A 20047-nucleotide genomic window follows, 5' to 3' on the forward strand; every position below is an offset into this window, starting at 1 on the left:
TGTTAAAAAAACTTAAAACTTAACTTAAAATTTGATGGTGCCCATGACAAAAGTATGATTGGTAGGTCTTGCTTTCACAACAAAATTACCTGAGCAATACCTTCACACAGACATACTTTTTATTTAAACCACATTGTTTCCCTCAATACATTCAAATTAAAATTATTCAAATCATATGATGTCATAGCAATTAATAAACAACAATGTATTTGTTGTAAATACTTTTAATAGATTTCAACAATATATAAAACAAATATATTTCACATGTCTGTATAACAACTAACTTAATTTCAAATGTAAAGAAAACAAAGAGGATTTCTTTTGATCAATAAGGGTTAAAGACAAAAATACTAATATGAGAAAAAACAAAGTTCAGAGATAACATGACTCAAGTATAACAAAAAAACGGGATCTCTTAATTTTATATGTATCAGGACATAATTTTGAAAATAGATATTAAACAAATATAAAAACAGAAGATGTGGTATGATTGACAATGAGACAACTCTCCACAGGTTTATTAAAATTCATAAGAAATTTATGTAGAGACATGAAAACCAAAATACACATGCATATTATGTAGAATTTTTTTTTTATTGCTTTTTATTTCATTGCAAATAATGATTTATCTTTAATCACCGTACCTAGTTAACAACACCATAGGTTCTTGACTTATTTCTCCTGTATAAACATAAAGGCAAATAGTCATCTTTGTATAGAACTTTGTGAATTTTGGTTACTTTATTCTCTTTAACTTAATTACAGTGTATAAAACACGCAAATCAATCCCAGCAGTATATAAAAAACTTAAAATTTAAGTATTTAGAGTAAAATTGAGAACTGAAGTATTGATACTCCTTTTTAATATTTTATTAGAAATCCTTGTTGAACAATTACTGGCCAATACAAAAACTAAACTTGTTCCTTGATATAAATTGTATGTTGTAAATTCAGCATTAAAAAATCTTTCTTGTGTAGACAATATATATGAAGAAACTGATAAAAAAAAGTTATGTATATTATTCAGGTTTCAGACAAAATATATTGCATTATAAAAAGACATAACAAACTTTCATTTTTTAAACACAATGAAATGGGACTATGTTTAACATTAAGAGTATTACACACTATAAACAGATTATAAAATCCCCAAAAGTTGGCTTAGTTATTACAAATTTACAGAAAACTTTTAGATTGATATTATTTACACATCAATAATTGAATGAATGTCTTTGTAATATAAAAATACTCCCATTCTATAGTATCCAAACTAATATTTAAATCAAAACAAAGAAAAGTCTTGAACTGAAAAATGTATTGCAATCATATTCCTCTGCTTTCTGTGTTTTTAATGCAAACATTTTTCAATTCCATTATTTAATTTTTAACAGCAAAATTTAGGAAATCGATTTTCTTAAGCACATATTGTGTGATGATTTACAAAGAAGTATTTCAATAATTTTGCTTTTAAATATTAATAAAATCTGTTTGGACTAAATGGAAGCAGAAATCATTTAACAATAAATCTTAAAAATATTCTGTGTTACAAAATGTCTAAACCAAAAGTTCAGTTTTAAATCTATCACAGTATATTTGTTCAAATCTCATTACCATGATTGCATTCAAAGAAAATGTCACCATCAATTGTAAAATAAATAGAAAACAATAAACAATTGCAAAAAAAATGTTGTAGATAAGACTACAAAAAAATAATATTCAGAACTCTTTTTAAATAGCTCAAGCTCTGTTATACAAACAATGAAAATGATATAAAAACTGACAACCAATTAACAAATTGATATGAGCATAAATTATCAAAATTTACAATAAGTTATATGGAAAAACAATTTTTTTTATAAAAATAAAATGGCCATGACAATAATGAAAATTTTTATTGATATTTAATGAGGGCTTAATGGCATTTTGTAAATTGCACAGAGAAAAATAGAGGATGCACCAATGAGACATATAGATTATTACATTGAGACAAGTGGATTATTGAATTTATCCAATCGAGATAGTTAAATTATCAATTTTAAAGTCTGAGCCTCTCCAAGGACTTTAAAATTTATAATTTAACTATCGAGATTGAATAAATCCGATAATCCACGCTTTACTATGTAATAATCTGTTTCTCTAATGAGTAAAAGATAAATTTTTCTTTTTTCTTAAATAAAATCCCCTTCTAGTGCCTTCCACTTTCCACGAAGTTGTCAATTTCATTAACACCTGTTAGAACATTTTGGTCATTTCAGGGAGCTGAGAAAGGTCATGACCCTTTGACTCAGCCAATCATCTTCTGAGATCACCAGCAACCACAAGTTGATTAAATTTTTTTATACAATGGGTTTCAGAAAGGGATATTTTTCCATAGAATTAGAGAAAATTATTATCATTTACCAAAGAGTGAGGATCTCTCTCCTTGTTTTTACTCTCCATCACTGAGTATGCCTATCTCTATAATTTCATTTTCCTATCCATTGAAAATTTTTCAAATCACAACTAGATATGTAAATGATAATTTCTACAGATGTGTTTGAGCAAAATTTCAGACTCTAGAAATAATGCATAAACAGAAGTATGCTAAAGTATTTCAGATTATCTCTCTGTTGTTGGTCTACATCTTGATTTTTAGTACATATTAGGGAAATATATCATAAATAGAGAATAATACATGGCAAAATCTGTATCATATGTCGTATCATCCCGAGACATCAATATCAGCCCAAGAGCTATGTATTATACACTTTATCATATATTTCATCAGAAGAGTATTATATTATATGAACTGTTTTCTGATCCATAGCACTGGGTTACCTTCAGTTCTACTTTTGTTTTGTTTCAAAGGCCTTAAAAGAACTGCTCAATTACTTATCCGAAGCACCTTACAATTTGTGTGCTGTTGTTTTATAAAAATATTTTGTTTATTATTGTATTTATTTGTGTGTTTTGTACTTTTTATAGTTGCATTTAGTGTGCCAAAAATATGAAAACTTGACATACTGACGTAAGTGACGTCACATACCAAACAATGACGTCAATCAAAAAATTGACATATTTTGAGGAAAATTTTTCTTGGACAAAATCAAAAATAAAACTGACTTCATGTAATAAAAAAAAAAGTGAAAAAAAAAGTAGGGGTGTTATAAAGGGAAGGGGTGCGATAAAGGGTAGGTGTGTGATAAAGGGTATGCGATAAAGGGTGCCCATCAAAGGAGCGCATTTCATTTGCGCCAATTTTTAAAAAATCAAAACCTTTCATTTGCGCCACAAGGTTATATATCATTTGCGCCAAAAAAACACCTTCATTTGTGCCATTTTACAGGTATGACAGGTAATATAACGGAAAAGTTAAAGATTATTTACGATTTATTTTGTTTTTTGTTTGTACATAACTCCCCCTGGATACATGTGTGAGTTCATACTCATTTCTAATACAAAACTGAGAGTCACTAAGGTAATAATTATATATATAGTGCTCACATGACCAGTCCAGTGTGAGGTGTCAAGATGGACATAGTCAAATCTGAGACAAACAGAGGAAATAATTCTGTTAATATTTGATGACCACATATATAGGTTATCAAATGTTTTAAAAAATGGAGACAAATCCTTCAGGTGTACCAAAAAAATCTGTAAAGCCAGGATTGCGACTGATACGGACAGCAAAACAATTTTTAGCATAACTTATATGATTTTATTGAGGTTTTAGCATAACTTGTATGATTTTATTGAGGTTTTAGCATAACTTGTATGATTTTATCGAGGTTTTAGCATAACTTGTATGATTTTATCGAGGTTTTAGCATTACTTATATGATTTTATCGAGGTTTTAGCATAACTTATATGATTTTATTGAGGTTTAAGCATAACTTGTATGATTTTATGATAACTGATTTCTGAGGAATAAGTTTAAAACTTTCTTTTTATTAAAAGACTTTTTAAAAAATTTAATGTTTTATACTATTATTACCTGTATTTACCTGTAATATTGGGGCAAATGAAAGATTTAGTTTTTGGCTCAAATGAAATATGGTTTGTGGCGCAAATGAAATATTTTTTTGCTGCAAATGAAATGCCAATTGGCGCAAAAGCAAAGCACCGCATCAAAGTTGCGCGATATGGATTAAACAGCAGGCTATTTATCACATATGCAAAACTACAGTATTTACTACTAAACATATGATAAAATATGAATACAACCAATGATAGTAACAGTAAAACAAATAAATTGTAAAATATTTCACATTACAATAAGCACTTGTAAAAACCACAACCTTTCCCTTGAAAAAAATTGAATAGCAAAAAATATGTAAAACAAAACTGATTAAACTGTTAATTGTAATTTGTGTAAATATATTTGTAAAACATGTTTTAACTTTTCAGAAAACAACCTTTATAGTTTGAGTGATATGTAATTAAATGATAAGTAAATATAACAAAAATAAGTACAAATTATAAATTTATAAATATAGACTTGTTGAAGCAACTACTCCTCAATTCCTGTTGGTAGAGTTCCCTTGATACCTAAAGGTATGCAGGATTGTCTGTGATAATTAAATAAGCAAGTAAAATATGTAATTTTTGATTGTTTCAATATATACCTTGACAAAAGAAAATCGGTAAACACAAACATCTATGATCATAGGTCAAGAATATGTGTTTTAATCATTATATCAAAAGAAGGTTAACAGAGAAGACTTTAAATTGTCAGAATTTTTAAAGAATAAGATCTTTGCTTTTTCAAAAAAAGAAGCTATCAAAGTGACAGCAGTCCATGATAAATAATTTAATAGTAAAAAGTAAAATCACAAAAAAACAGAAAGTCCCTCCTCAAATGACAAAATCAAATGATAAAACACATCACATGAGAGGACAACAACTGTCATATTCATGACTTGGTACAGCAATTAAGGGAACTCCTGAACAATGAAAAGCCAAAAATCATCAACATCAAACTTAACATCATTTTTTCAGTAACAACACATCAAAATGGTAAAAGTATTTGCTAAATGGTTCATAAATTTAAGTGCACGGAAATGACAAAAAGAGTCATTTTCAAATAGATCAAGGACCAGAAATCTTAAACAGAAAATTGAATATGGTCACTATCAAACCAGACAGCCATCTTGTCAACAATAACAACATTTCTAAAATATAAAAAAGATATAATATACCGTTCATAGATTATTGCACATACATGAAGGAGAGTTAGTACTATTTAAATTTGATCAAATTGGTCCAAATTTTCCAAAACCATATCTTCATAACAGCAAAATGGCACAATCATCAAGTTCAAACTTAACCTACAAATACGAACTAGATTACGGTCTAATTAAGACCTTAATCAATATCTGGATTTGCACCCAAATAAAAACATGGTTGCAAAATCAAATCAAATCAAATGTATTAATATAAACAGTTAACATAATGCAACAGGGAAGATATTCTAAATACAATTTCTTTGCAAATAAAGAGATTTGAGTTACAAAAATGATGCAGGACAATCCAATAATATATAATAATCTTTTTGAGAAAGTTTTATCAATAAGATATAGTTTCTGCAGCATGGTTACATTCCACAACAATTATATTCATGAGATTTCTCTGTAATCTATTATGTACTTTGATGTAAATCTGTTTTGTATACAGTAAAACATCTTAAACATCTAAAACAGCGAGCCTTCATCCCAGATATTATAGATCTGAAAAGATAAATAAATAACATTAAAAATTTATTTGTGTCCAAGTTTATCCCTGTTTTATATTGTAGCTACTTTTCAAGAACATTTCTCTCTTTCAACACAAATGAGCATTATAACAGCATATACTTAATATGAACTAAAAAATAAAGTAAAGTAAACTCATATCTGATGCTTTAATCAGAAATATGGTTTCAAACAACAGAAATACTTTTGAAATCATTATTATTAATATAGAATATGTTCTGTATTATTCCTACAGGTAAACCAGTTAACTAAAAAAGATATTACAAGTTAAATACAGATGGAGGTGTAAATAAAGTAATCACAGTACTGATGGGTTGACAAACATTGGTAATTTGACAGTCATAGAAGCAGTATACCTGGCAATAATAGCTGAAGCTTATTCTGTTACATGTGAGATTCAAATTGGGATATTTTTCTCAATAACTACATATTTATTATTTTAAAAAGGGTGCTGTTTTATTTTTCAATTATATTGTATCAATCAAATATTTGTCAAATGTGGAATGCCAATGTAAACAATTAATACATTAATAAAATATAGTTTCAGTATATGAAATGATCTACTTCTAAAATATATATAAGACTATTGGCCAAACATTACTGTGAAATTAGTTCTGTAATTAGTATACTATGTTAATATTAAACTAACTGTATTATTAGAAATGGAGTTTTAATGAATATTTTATTAAAAACAAATAGCATTTTTGTACTACAGAAACAAATAACTGGAGGATGTGTCCATACATAAACTCAACATACACACCAGGATAGGAAATTTGTAGGCCATACACGCATTATTTCTCCAAAAAACTCATCAATGATGATTGAATTGAAAAAGTTAAAAAGGCCAAAAAAAGTACAAAGTTGAAGAGCATTGAGGACAAAATATTCCTAAAAGAGGGACGAAAGATACCAGAGGGACAGTCAAACTCAAGAGTGATAAAGTTGAAGCCACCAAAATTCGAAAATAGATCTGTGTTTGGTGGTAATAAGCGTTATGTATCAGTCTCATAAAATTTGGTCGATGCAAACTAAAGCTAGAGAATGGTAATAATTTCAGGACATATGTACAGAAAGTTGAATGTACAGATCAACTAAGTTAACACTTAATTTTAATGCCCTCTGGTATGAGGGGGGAGAAGTGATGAAAAAGTCACAAATTTAATTTGCATTCCATATTTTTACACACTAGTCAATCATAAAAATAATTTTGTAATTATGTCTGAATTCAAAGTATGTAAAGTAGTATACTTGTTTTTGTTGTGAATGTAGAGGTACATTGGAATGGAAAACTAAAATCTACGTTATGATAAATTTCTATAACCAACAGTGCAAAATATTTCAAGCTATTTATCATAATTAGTTGTAAAAGTTAATTATGTTATTAATATTGTTAGTTAAGATAACATTTTATCTGAAGCAAGCTTACCAACAACATTGACAATCACAACAACATGGAAAGCTGTACAAATACAGAAAATAAAGTTTAAATAAAATATATTTTAAAACCTGAGACGTAAAGAAACGCAATGGTTGCAGTTTGATCATACATGAAGTGACAGTCCTACAGATTTAGTAATCACTTACATGCTACAACTCCACATTATAAATTTCTTGACATAAATGTGTTTTAGAAATGTCAAATAGATAAACTAAGGGACAAACCAACCAATGCTGTATGACAAATTGTAATTTTAGTGTACCACCCACTCTTTAAGTAGTTGTATATCAAAATGCTGTTTGTTCATAACGATTTTATAATGAAAATTGTATGCAAGATATAAGAATACAAATTAAAAAAATATCCTCTCTTCCATTTATTTTCATCAAATTTTAATCTCGGATGCTACATATGATTGAATAGAATATGATGATACAAGCACCTGTTCTATTACAATTCACCATTCCTAATCCCTCACCCCTACTATTTACCATTTCTAATCCCTCACCCCTACTATTTACCATCATAAGATTTACTCCAACAGAGTTATATCAAGATCAGTACTAATGTACATTATAGAAAAATAGAATCACACATTACAAAACAAAATTAGAAAGCAGAAAATCTAATATCTTCATTAACTATTTGCAAACTAAATAAAATTTTCTTATTTTCAGTTTAGTAAATAAATTTAACAACTTTATACTTGGAAAGCAATTTTTAAAGGCAATATGATCTGAATTTGATCTAAGATGATTCAAACTAACATATTGTAAGAGGGCCATGATTTCGTCACAATGAAGGATATTCTTTTCTTCATCATATCTCATACACCTTTTCTACAGTTCATATGGTCATACATATTTTTCTTAAATGTTTATCAATTTATTATTCAATTTGGAAACTGTGTATATATAACATAAGAAATGTGCATACCTTCATACCAAGTAGACCATTAGAATATGTGTGACACATCAGTAATTTATATGTAGTGTTTTAACATCAATCTGAATGCATACCTTTTATTCATTTCTTCTGAGATCTGTTCTAATGATTTGCCTTTAGTCTCTGGTATAGTGGTGAATATGAATATGACTGATACTATACATACAGAACTGAAGAAAAAGAATGTTCCAGATACTCCAAATCCATCTAAAAATGACAAAAATAAATAAAAATTCTTCTGTTTCAAAGACATAAAAGGTACCTTGCCTAATTATAAATGGCCACAGGGATATAAACAAAAGTTCTGAAAGTGGCATTAAACAAGCAATTAATGAATTAAAATCTTCTTATTATTCACTGCATTTCAAATTAAACTGAAGAATTGAAAAGTATAAACTACAATTTCAGTTGATAATTAAAATAACAATCTGTTCAGCATGACTATTGAGTAATTTAGGACAAGTTTTTTTTGTGTTACTGGGTGGATGACTAATGAGTAATTTGGGACAAAAATTTTGTGTTACTGGGTGGATGATTATTGAGTAATTTAGGACAAGGTTTTTTGTGTTACTGGGTGGATGACTATTGAGTAATTTGGGACAAGTTTTTTTGTGTTACTGGGTGGATCACTATTGAGTAATTTGGGACAAGGTTTTTTGTGTAACTGGGTGGATGACTGGTGTTCAGCATGACTATTGAGTAATTTGGGACAATGTGTTTTGTGGTCCTGGGTGGATGACTATTGAGTAATTTGGGACAAGGTTTTTTGTTTTTTCTGGGTGGATGACTATTGATTAATTTGGGACAAGGTTTTTTGTGTTACTGGGTGGATGACTATTGAGTAATTTGGGACAAGGTTTTTTGTGTTACTGGGTGGATGACTATTGATTAATTTGGGACAAGGTTTTTTGTGTTACTGGGTGGATGACTATTGAGTAATTTGGGACAAGGTTTTTTGTGTTACTGGGTGGATGACTATTGAGTAATTTGGGACAAGGTTTTTTGTGTTACTGGGTGGATGACTATTGATTAATTTGGGACAAGGTTTTTTGTGTTACTGGGTGGATGACTGGTGTTAAGCATGACTATTGAGTAATTTGGGAGAAAAATTTTGTGTTACTGGGTGGATGACTATTGCGTAATTTGGGACAAGGTTTTTTGTGCTACTGGGTGGATGACAAGTGAGTAATTTGGGACAAGGTTTTTTGTGGTACTGGGTGGATGACTATTGAGTAATTTGGGACAAGGTTTTTTGTGTTACTGGGTGGATGACTATTGAGTAATTTGGGACAAGGTTTTTTGTGTAACTAGGTGGATTACTGGTGTTCAGCATGACTATTGAGTAATTTGGGACAATGTGTTTTGTGGTACAGGGTGGATGACTATTGAGTCATTTGGGACAAGGTTTTTTGTGTTACTGGGTGGATGACTATTGAGTAATTTGGGACAAGGTTTTTTGTGTAACTGGGTGGATGACTGGTGTTCAGCATGACTATTGAGTAATTTGGGACAATGTGTTTTGTGGTACTGGGTGGATGACTATTGAGTGATTTGGGACAAGGTTTTTTGTGTTACTGGGTGGATGACTATTGAGTAATTTGGGACAAGGTTTTTTGTGTTACTGGGTGGATGACTATTGATTAATTTGGGACAAGGTTTTTTGTGTTACTGGGTGGATGACTGGTGTTAAGCATGACTATTGAGTAATTTGGGACAAACATTTTGTGTTACTGGGTGGATAACTATTGAGTAATTTGGGACAAGGTTTTTTGTGTTACTGGGTGGATGACTATTGATTAATTTGGGACAAGGTTTTTGTGTTACTGGGTGGATGACTGGTGTTAAGCATGACTATTGAGTAATTTGGGACAAAAATTTTGTGTCACTGGGTGGATGACTATTGCGTAATTTGGGACAAGGTTTTTTGTGCTACTGGGTGGATGACAAGTGAGTAATTTGGGACAAGGTTTTTTATGTTACTGGATGGATGACTATTGAGTAATTTGGGACAAGGTTTTTTGTGTTACTGGGTGGATGACTGGTGTTCAGCATGACTATTGAGTAATTTGGGACAAACATTTTGTGTTACTGGGTGGATAACTATTGAGTAATTTGGGACAAGGTTTTTTGTGCTACTGGGTGGATGACTATTGAGTCATTTGGGACAAGGTTTTTGGTGGTACTGGGTGGATCACTATTGAGTAATTTGGCACAATGTTTTTTTGTGTTACTGGGTGGATGACTATTGAGTAATTTGGGACAAGGTTTTTTGTGGTACTGGGTGGATGACTATTGAGTAATTTGGGACAAGGTTTTTTGTGTTACTGGATGGATGACTATTGAGTAATTTGGGACAAGATTTTTTGTGGTACTGGGTGGATGACTATTGAGTAATTTGGGACAAGGTTTTTGGTGGTACTGGGTGGATCACTATTGAGTAATTTGGCACAATGTTTTTTGTGTTACTGGGTGGATGACTATTGAGTAATTTGGGACAAGGTTTTTTGTGGTCCTGGGTGGATGACTATTGAGTAATTTGGGACAAGGTTTTTTGTGTTACTGGATGGATGACTATTGAGTAATTTGGGACAAGATTTTTTGTGGTACTGGGTGGATGACTATTGAGTAATTTGAGACAAGGTTTTTTGTGTTACTGGGTGGATGACTATTGAGTAATTTGGGACAAGGTTTTTTGTGGTACTGGGTGGATCACTATTGAGTCATTTGGGACAAGGTTTTTTGTGGTACTTGGTGGATGACTATTGAGTAATTTGGGACAAGGTTTTTTGTGGTACTGGGTGGATCACTATTGAGTAATTTGGGACAAGGTTTTTTGTGGTTCTGGGTGGATGACTATTGAGTAATTTTGGACAAGGTTTTTTGTGGTACTGGGTGGATGACTATTGAGTAATTTGGGACAAGGTTTTTTGTGGTACTGGGTGGATGACTATTGAGACATTTGGGACAAGGTTTTTGGTGGTACTGGGTGGATCACTATTGAGTAATTTGGGACAATCTTTTTTGTGGTACTGGGTGGATGACTATTGAGTAATTTGGGACAAGGTTTTTTGTGGTACTGGGTGGATGACTATTGAGTAATTTGGGACAAGGTTTTTTGTGTTACTGGGTGGATGACTATTGAGTAATTTGGGACAAAGTTTTTTGTGTTACTGGGTGGGTGACTATTGAGTAATTTGGGACAAGGTTTTTTGTGGTACTGGGTGGATGACTATTGAGTAATTTGGGACAAGGTTTTTTTGTGTTACTGAGTGGATGACTATTGAGTAATTTGGGACAAGGTTTTTTTTTGTTACTGGGTGGATGACTTTTGAGTAATTTGGGACAAGGTTCTTAGTGTTACTGGGTGGATGACTATTGAGTAATTTGGGACAAGTTTTTTATGTTACTGGGTTGACTATTGAGAAATTTGGGACAAGGTTTTTTGTGTTACTGGGTGGATGACTGGTGTGGTGCATGAATATTGAGTAATTTGGGACAATGTTTTTTGTGGTACTGGGTGGATGACTATTGAGTAATTTGGGACAAGGTTTTTTGTGTTACTGGGTGGATGACTATTGAGTAATTTGGGACAAGGTTTTTTGTGTTACTGGGTGGATGACTATTGAGTAATTTGGGACAAGGTTTTTTGTGTTACTGGGTGGATGACTATTGAGTAATTTGGGACAAGGTTTTTTGTGGTACTGGGTGGATCACTATTGAGTCATTTGGGACAAGGTGTTTTGTGGTACTTGGTGGATGACTATTGAGTAATTTGGGACAAGGTTTTTTGTGGTACTGGGTGGATCACTATTGAGTAATTTGGGACAAGGTTTTTTGTGGTTCTGGGTGGATGACTATTGAGTAATTTTGGACAAGGTTTTTTGTGGTACTGGGTGGATGACTATTGAGTAATTTGAGACAAGGTTTTTTGTGGTACTGGGTGGAAGACTATTGAGACATTTGGGACAAGGTTTTTGGTGGTACTGGGTGGATCACTATTGAGTAATTTGGGACAATCTTTTTTGTGGTACTGGGTGGATGACTATTGAGTAATTTGGGATAAGGTTTTTTGTGGTACTGGGTGGATGACTATTGAGAAATTTGGGACAAGGTTTTTTGTGTTACTGGGTGGATGACTATTGAGTAATTTGGGACAAAGTTTTTTGTGTTACTGGGTGGATGACTATTGAGTAATTTGGGACAAGGTTTTTTGTGTTACTGGGTGGATGACTATTGAGTAATTTGGGACAAGTTTTTTTTTGTGTTACTGAGTGGATGACTATTGAGTAATTTGGGACAAGGTTTTTTTTTGTTACTGGGTGGATGACTATTGAGTAATTTGGGACAAGGTTTTTTGTGTTACTGGGTGGATGACTATTGAGTAATTTGGGACAAGGTTTTTAGTGTTACTGGGTGGATGACTATTGAGTAATTTGGGACAAGGTTTTTATGTTACTGGGTTGACTATTGAGAAATTTGGGACAAGGTTTTTTGTGTTACTGGGTGGATGACTGGTGTGGTGCATGACTATTGAGTAATTTGGGACAATGTTTTTTTTGTGGTACTGGGTGGATGACTATTGAGTAATTTGGGACAAGGTTTTTTGTGTTACTGGGTGGATGACTATTGAGTAATTTGGGACAAGGTTTTTTGTGTTACTGGGTGGATGACTATTGAGTAATTTGGGACAAGGTTTTTTTGTGTTACTGGGTGGATGACTATTGAGTAGTTTGGGACAAGGTTTTTTTGTGTTACTGGGTGGATGACTGATGTGCAGCATGACTATTGAGTAATTTGGGACAATAATTATTTGTGGTACTGGGTGGATGACTATTGAGTAATTTGGGACAAGGTTTTTTGTGTTACTAGGTGGATGACTATTGAGTAATTTGGGACAAGGTTTTTTGTGTTACTAGGTGGATGACTATTGAGTAATTTGGGACAAGGTTTTTTGTGTTACTGGGTGGATGACTATTGAGTAATTTGGGACAAGGTTTTTTGTGTTACTGGGTGGATGACTATTGAGTAATTTGGGACAAGGTTTTTTGTGTTACTGGGTGGATGACTATTGATTAATTTGGGACAAGGTTTTTTGTGTTACTGGGTGGATGACTATTGAGTAATTTGGGACAAGGTTTTTTGTGGTCCTGGGTGGATGACTATTGAGTAATTTGGGACAAGGTTTTTTGTGTTACTGGATGGATGACTATTGAGTAATTTTGGACAAGGTTTTTGGTGGTACTGGGTGGATCACTATTGAGTAATTTGGGACAAGGTGTTTTGTGGTACTGGGTGGATGACTATTTTGTAATTTGAGACAAGGTTTTTTGTTACTGAGTGGATGACTTTTGAGTAATTTGGGACAAGGTTTTTTTGTTACTGGGTGGATGACTATTGAGTAATTTAGGACAAGGTTTTTTGTGGTACTGGGTGGATGACTATTGAGTAATTTGGGACAAGGTTTTTTGTGTTACTGGGTGGATGACTATTGAGTAATTTGGGACAAGGTTTTTTGTGTTACTGGGTGGATGACTATTGAGTAATTTGGGACAAGGTTTTTTGTGTTACTGGGTAAATGACTATTGAGTAATTTAGGACAAGGTTTTTTGTGGTACTGGGTGGATGACTATTGAGTAATTTGGGACAAGTTTTTTTCTGTTACTGGGTGGATGACTATTGAGTAATTTGGGACAATGTTTTTTGTGGTACTGGGTGGATGACTGGTGTGGTGCATGAATATTGAGTAATTTGGGACAATGTTTTTTGTGGTACTGGGTGGATGACTATTGAGTAATTTGGGACAAGGTTTTTTGTGTTACTGGGTGGATGACTATTGAGTAATTTGGGACAAGGTTTTTTGTGTTACTGGGTGGATGACTATTGAGTAATTTGGGACAAGGTTTTTTGTGTTACTGGGTGGATGACTATTGAGTAATTTGGGACAAGGTTTTTTGTGGTACTGGGTGGATCACTATTGAGTCATTTGGGACAAGGTGTTTTGTGGTACTTGGTGGATGACTATTGAGTAATTTGGGACAAGGTTTTTTGTGGTACTGGGTGGATCACTATTGAGTAATTTGGGACAAGGTTTTTTGTGGTTCTGGGTGGATGACTATTGAGTAATTTTGGACAAGGTTTTTTGTGGTACTGGGTGGATGACTATTGAGTAATTTGAGACAAGGTTTTTTGTGGTACTGGGTGGAAGACTATTGAGACATTTGGGACAAGGTTTTTGGTGGTACTGGGTGGATCACTATTGAGTAATTTGGGACAATCTTTTTTGTGGTACTGGGTGGATGACTATTGAGTAATTTGGGATAAGGTTTTTTGTGGTACTGGGTGGATGACTATTGAGAAATTTGGGACAAGGTTTTTTGTGTTACTGGGTGGATGACTGGTGTGGTGCATGAATATTGAGTAATTTGGGACAATGTTTTTTGTGGTACTGGGTGGATGACTATTGAGTAATTTGGGACAAGGTTTTTTGTGTTACTGGGTGGATGACTATTGAGTAATTTGGGACAAGGTTTTTTGTGTTACTGGGTGGATGACTATTGAGTAATTTGGGACAAGGTTTTTTGTGTTACTGGGTGGATGACTATTGAGTAATTTGGGACAAGGTTTTTTGTGGTACTGGGTGGATCACTATTGAGTCATTTGGGACAAGGTGTTTTGTGGTACTTGGTGGATGACTATTGAGTAATTTGGGACAAGGTTTTTCGTGGTACTGGGTGGATCACTATTGAGTAATTTGGGACAAGGTTTTTTGTGGTTCTGGGTGGATGACTATTGAGTAATTTTGGACAAGGTTTTTTGTGGTACTGGGTGGATGACTATTGAGTAATTTGAGACAAGGTTTTTTGTGGTACTGGGTGGAAGACTATTGAGACATTTGGGACAAGGTTTTTGGTGGTACTGGGTGGATCACTATTGAGTAATTTGGGACAATCTTTTTTGTGGTACTGGGTGGATGACTATTGAGTAATTTGGGATAAGGTTTTTTGTGGTACTGGGTGGATGACTATTGAGAAATTTGGGACAAGGTTTTTTGTGTTACTGGGTGGATGACTATTGAGTAATTTGGGACAAAGTTTTTTGTGTTACTGGGTGGATGACTATTGAGTAATTTGGGACAAGGTTTTTTGTGTTACTGGGTGGATGACTATTGAGTAATTTGGGACAAGTTTTTTTTTGTGTTACTGAGTGGATGACTATTGAGTAATTTGGGACAAGGTTTTTTTTTGTTACTGGGTGGATGACTATTGAGTAATTTGGGACAAGGTTTTTTGTGTTACTGGGTGGATGACTATTGAGTAATTTGGGACAAGGTTTTTAGTGTTACTGGGTGGATGACTATTGAGTAATTTGGGACAAGGTTTTTATGTTACTGGGTTGACTATTGAGAAATTTGGGACAAGGTTTTTTGTGTTACTGGGTGGATGACTGGTGTGGTGCATGACTATTGAGTAATTTGGGACAATGTTTTTTTTGTGGTACTGGGTGGATGACTATTGAGTAATTTGGGACAAGGTTTTTTGTGTTACTGGGTGGATGACTATTGAGTAATTTGGGACAAGGTTTTTTGTGTTACTGGGTGGATGACTATTGAGTAATTTGGGACAAGGTTTTTTTGTGTTACTGGGTGGATGACTATTGAGTAGTTCGGGACAAGGTTTTTTTGTGTTACTGGGTGGATGACTGATGTGCAGCATGACTATTGAGTAATTTGGGACAATAATTATTTGTGGTACTGGGTGGATGACTATTGAGTAATTTGGGACAAGGTTTTTTGTGTTACTAGGTGGATGACTATTGAGTAATTTGGGACAAGGTTTTTTGTGTTACTAGGTGGATGACTATTGAGTAATTTGGGACAAGGTTTTTTGTGTTACTGGGTGGATGACTATTGAGTAATTTGGGACAAGGTTTTTTGTGTTACTGGGTGGATGACTATTGAGTAATTTGGGACAAGGTTTTTTGTGTTACTGGGTGGATGACTATTGATTAATTTGGGACAAGGTTTTTTGTGTTACTGGGTGGATGACTATTGAGTAATTTGGGACAAGGTTTTTTGTGGTCCTGGGTGGATGACTATTGAGTAATTTGGGACAAGGTTTTTTGTGTTACTGGATGGATGACTATTGAGTAATTTTGGACAAGGTTTTTGGTGGTACTGGGTGGATCACTATTGAGTAATTTGGGACAAGGTGTTTTGTGGTACTGGGTGGATGACTATTTTGTAATTTGAGACAAGGTTTTTTGTTACTGAGTGGATGACTTTTGAGTAATTTGGGACAAGGTTTTTTTGTTACTGGGTGGATGACTATTGAGTAATTTAGGACAAGGTTTTTTGTGGTACTGGGTGGATGACTATTGAGTAATTTGGGACAAGGTTTTTTGTGTTACTGGGTGGATGACTATTGAGTAATTTGGGACAAGGTTTTTTGTGTTACTGGGTGGATGACTATTGAGTAATTTGGGACAAGGTTTTTTGTGTTACTGGGTAAATGACTATTGAGTAATTTAGGACAAGGTTTTTTGTGGTACTGGGTGGATGACTATTGAGTAATTTGGGACAAGGTTTTTTGTGTTACTGGGTGGATGACTATTGAGTAATTTGGGACAAGGTTTTTTGTGTTACTGGGTGGATGACTATCGAGTAATTTGGGACAAGTTTTTTTCTGTTACTGGGTGGATGACTATTGAGTAATTTGGGACAATGTTTTTTGTGGTACTGGGTGGATAACTATTGAGTAATTTGGGACAAGGTTTTTTAGTGTTACTGTGTGGATAACTATTGAGTAATTTGGGACAAGATTTTTTGTGTTACTGGGTGGATGCTCTCTAAAACACATTATTTTTCATTTGAATCTAAGCTATAATTTTACTACATTTTTTAAATTCATAAAACTTCAAACATTTATCTTACTTATCATATCTAGGAACACAGCAGATATAACTAAGTTGGTCCCCCAGTTGAGAGTTGTTGTCAAGGCTATTGCACGTCCTCTAATGGCAGAAGGGAAGATCTCACTTAGAACTAACCAACTAACTGTCAACAAAAACATGCATGTATTATGTAAATGATGTTCTTAATAAAATCATTAAATGTATCAATATCAAATTCATAAAACTTTTTACTGACTGTAACTAAGTCTTTTCTTAAATTATTTCAGTACAATGGATTGAAGAATTTTTTTAATAATATGAAGTTACTCCAAAGCTTTCAGGAATATTTGTTGCTGTATATCATATTTGAATTTTGTTCATGGTTTTTTACATAAATCAGGCCATTTGTTTTCTTGTTTAATTTGTTTTTCATTTGTAATTTAGGGGCTTTGACAGCTGACTTTGTGGTCTGGGCTTGGCTCATTGTTGAAGGCCATTCAGGGACCTATAATTGTTAATATCTACGTCATTTAATTTCCGGTGAGGAGTTCTTATTGGCAATTATACCAAATGTTCTTATTTTTTATATTAAAAGTGTTTTTTTTTCAAATTTCAAAACTTTTTTCCTGTAAATTTAAATTGTGTGGTTGTCTCAAGCCCTCTATACTCATACACATATTTCCCATATTATGAATACTAAAACTGCTTACTTGGACCAAAACTAAATCCATAAGCAGCAACAAATGTAAGTAGAGCTGTGAAGGCCATAACTCTGCCAGCATCATCTCCATGTAATTTAAATGGTACAGTAGGATTAATTGTTGTGTTAGCAGTAAAGTTTGATATCACAGTTACTTCTCTCACATGAGTCTGGATTTCTAACGAGGAATTTAACAATACTGACGATGAATTAAAGCTCTGACAAAATATATCTTCTTGACACGGATTAGCGATTGACTCTCCTGAGTCGTAATGAGTCACTAATCCTAGAACTAGTAATGACATCCCCATCAATGTAGCTCCTACCAGTAAGAACTTTCTACGTCCCCATCTATCTACACAAAGCAATGCTACTATTGTCATAAGAACCTTCAAACAAAACAAATAAAGAAACCATTATCATAAATAATCTAGTCTTATTTTATTATGTTTTAATCAAGTGTTTACAGAAAAATGTAAGTTTAAGCCTTATTGAATTGCATCAACACAATTATAACGATATTCAAGTGATATGTCTGCATATTAATTCATATAAGATAAGGTTAATTCAACATGTCAGCACATTACTGAAACAATGGCTGTAAAATCTTAAATCTTGACAATAGCTGTTTAACAGGAATGTTTATTTTCTTACCTTTACACCACCTAATCCAACTGTCGCTAGAGTGGCAGCAGAGTCTGTGTGGAATCCTACAGCTTGTAATATGGTGGAGGCATAGTATAAAACGTTGGGTTGTCCAGTAAACTAAAATAAAACAGAGGCATAGTATAAAACATTGGGTTGTCCAGTAAACTGAAATAAAACAGAGGCAAAGTATACAGAATGATTTTACAGTTTGCACTTTTGTGTCACTGTTACACCACTGTCCAAGGTAAGGGGAGGATTTTGTATCCCTGCATCCTCCTTAGATGACAAAATAATATGCTGGATATACCTAACTTATCAATATTAGCTTCTATGATTTTTTATATTTGCATAGATAAGGTTATTTATAATGATTTCAACTTCATTCAGGTATCTTCTATCTTTGAGGTTTATGTGTATCGGGAAAAGTTACAAAGTGTTCTTTGTTTTGACAACAAGAAGTATGATTACAACCCTTTGTGTTTAAAAGACTGGTCATATTCAAATACCAGTCTCCTTCAAACTTTTCAAATAGATAGTCTCCTTTTCATATGCCATCAACATCACCTCTCTCTCTCTCTCTCTCTCTCTCTCTCTCTCTCTCTCTCTCTCTCTCTCTCTTATGTTATAACTGTCCTATACATGAATGAAATATTTGCCACTGGACATTAAGCAACCAAAAAACAATAAATCTTATTTTTAAAATGAACCATACCTGTTGGAAAAAGACAAGACCAGCTCCAATAAACAATCTCCCCCTCATATTATTAGAATTAGAAAAGATATCACAGCAATGAGTATTCTACAAATAAATATCTCAATATAAAGTCTAAAATAAATGATTAATATAAACAAAACTTCACTGAATAGATTTTAACTTTATCACTGTTCATGCTGTGAGCCACCTTATCTGACTAAACATGTATTGCAAAGAGCAGCTTCAAAGAGCAGCTTATCTATACATATAAAAAAAACGAAAAAAATCTTTACAAATGTTTTATTTGAATAAGTGATTTGAATCTGTTATTTAGAATATTCAAAGGAATGATTATGTTTCTTGATTAAAAAGTCTCTTACATTTGAACATTACAGTAAAACTTGTATAAACCAGCCGGCTACGGGACTATGAAAAAGGGCTAGTTTGTACAGTGAGCCAGTTTATTCAGATTTCCGCTTTGACCAAAAGTTAATGACTTGTGAAATCCAACAGTTTGCATGTGTAAAAGTTTTTCCTGATTGTAAATTAAAAGTTAAAATACTTTCACTTTGTTTTTCATTGTTTGCATATGCATCATAATGCTCGCGTTGTTTGGAATGTGAGACGAGAGGTTGTCATACAGTGTAAAATACCCATTGATTGTTGTCATCCTGTTGTTTTTAATTATCAAGGTCTAGGGGTTCACAACAGGGAACCCAGAATTTTGAAGTCACGATGTAAATTTCTTACTCCGCCATTAAAATTTGTTTATCCAAGTTACAACGTAAGTTCAATCTGAAATATATTCAGTTTGTCTTTTCGTTTAATTGACACCTTTATAATGTTTTATTAAATAATACAGCTCACTACCTTACGATTGTAAGTTAGCAGTTTTATTAAACACCTGACTAATTGATTATCCCTTAAAGCCATATTGTATAAACAGATATGTTTTAATTGCATATCAATCATTGAAATTAAATTAGACAAACTGGTTTTGA

The 20047-nt window shown here is 32.9% G+C and overlaps 1 protein-coding gene across 3 annotated transcripts in view; it reads right to left on the reverse strand.

The window, feature by feature from the left end:
- Positions 1 to 272: 272 nt before the first annotated feature.
- Positions 273 to 20047, reverse strand: part of LOC134697448 (solute carrier family 2, facilitated glucose transporter member 10-like) — a 36998-nt gene continuing 17223 nt past the window's right edge. For 2 of the 3 annotated variants that reach the window (XM_063559736.1, XM_063559729.1), the window contains 6 exons: positions 19065 to 19151; positions 18359 to 18469; positions 17715 to 18093; positions 17045 to 17167; positions 8190 to 8322; positions 273 to 5705 (listed from right to left, as the gene is read on the reverse strand). In XM_063559736.1, coding sequence (XP_063415806.1) covers positions 5618 to 5705; positions 8190 to 8322; positions 17045 to 17167; positions 17715 to 18093; positions 18359 to 18469; positions 19065 to 19151 — 921 coding nt within the window. In that variant the 3' untranslated portion in view covers positions 273 to 5617. Of the gene's footprint in view, positions 5706 to 7158; positions 7192 to 8189; positions 8323 to 17044; positions 17168 to 17714; positions 18094 to 18358; positions 18470 to 19064; positions 19152 to 20047 lie in introns of all 3 variants that reach the window. The other variant, XM_063559742.1, reaches the window with a different exon arrangement.

This window comes from Mytilus trossulus, chromosome 1 (genome assembly GCF_036588685.1).
Source record: "Mytilus trossulus isolate FHL-02 chromosome 1, PNRI_Mtr1.1.1.hap1, whole genome shotgun sequence".
Taxonomy (NCBI): Eukaryota; Metazoa; Mollusca; class Bivalvia; order Mytilida; family Mytilidae; genus Mytilus; species Mytilus trossulus.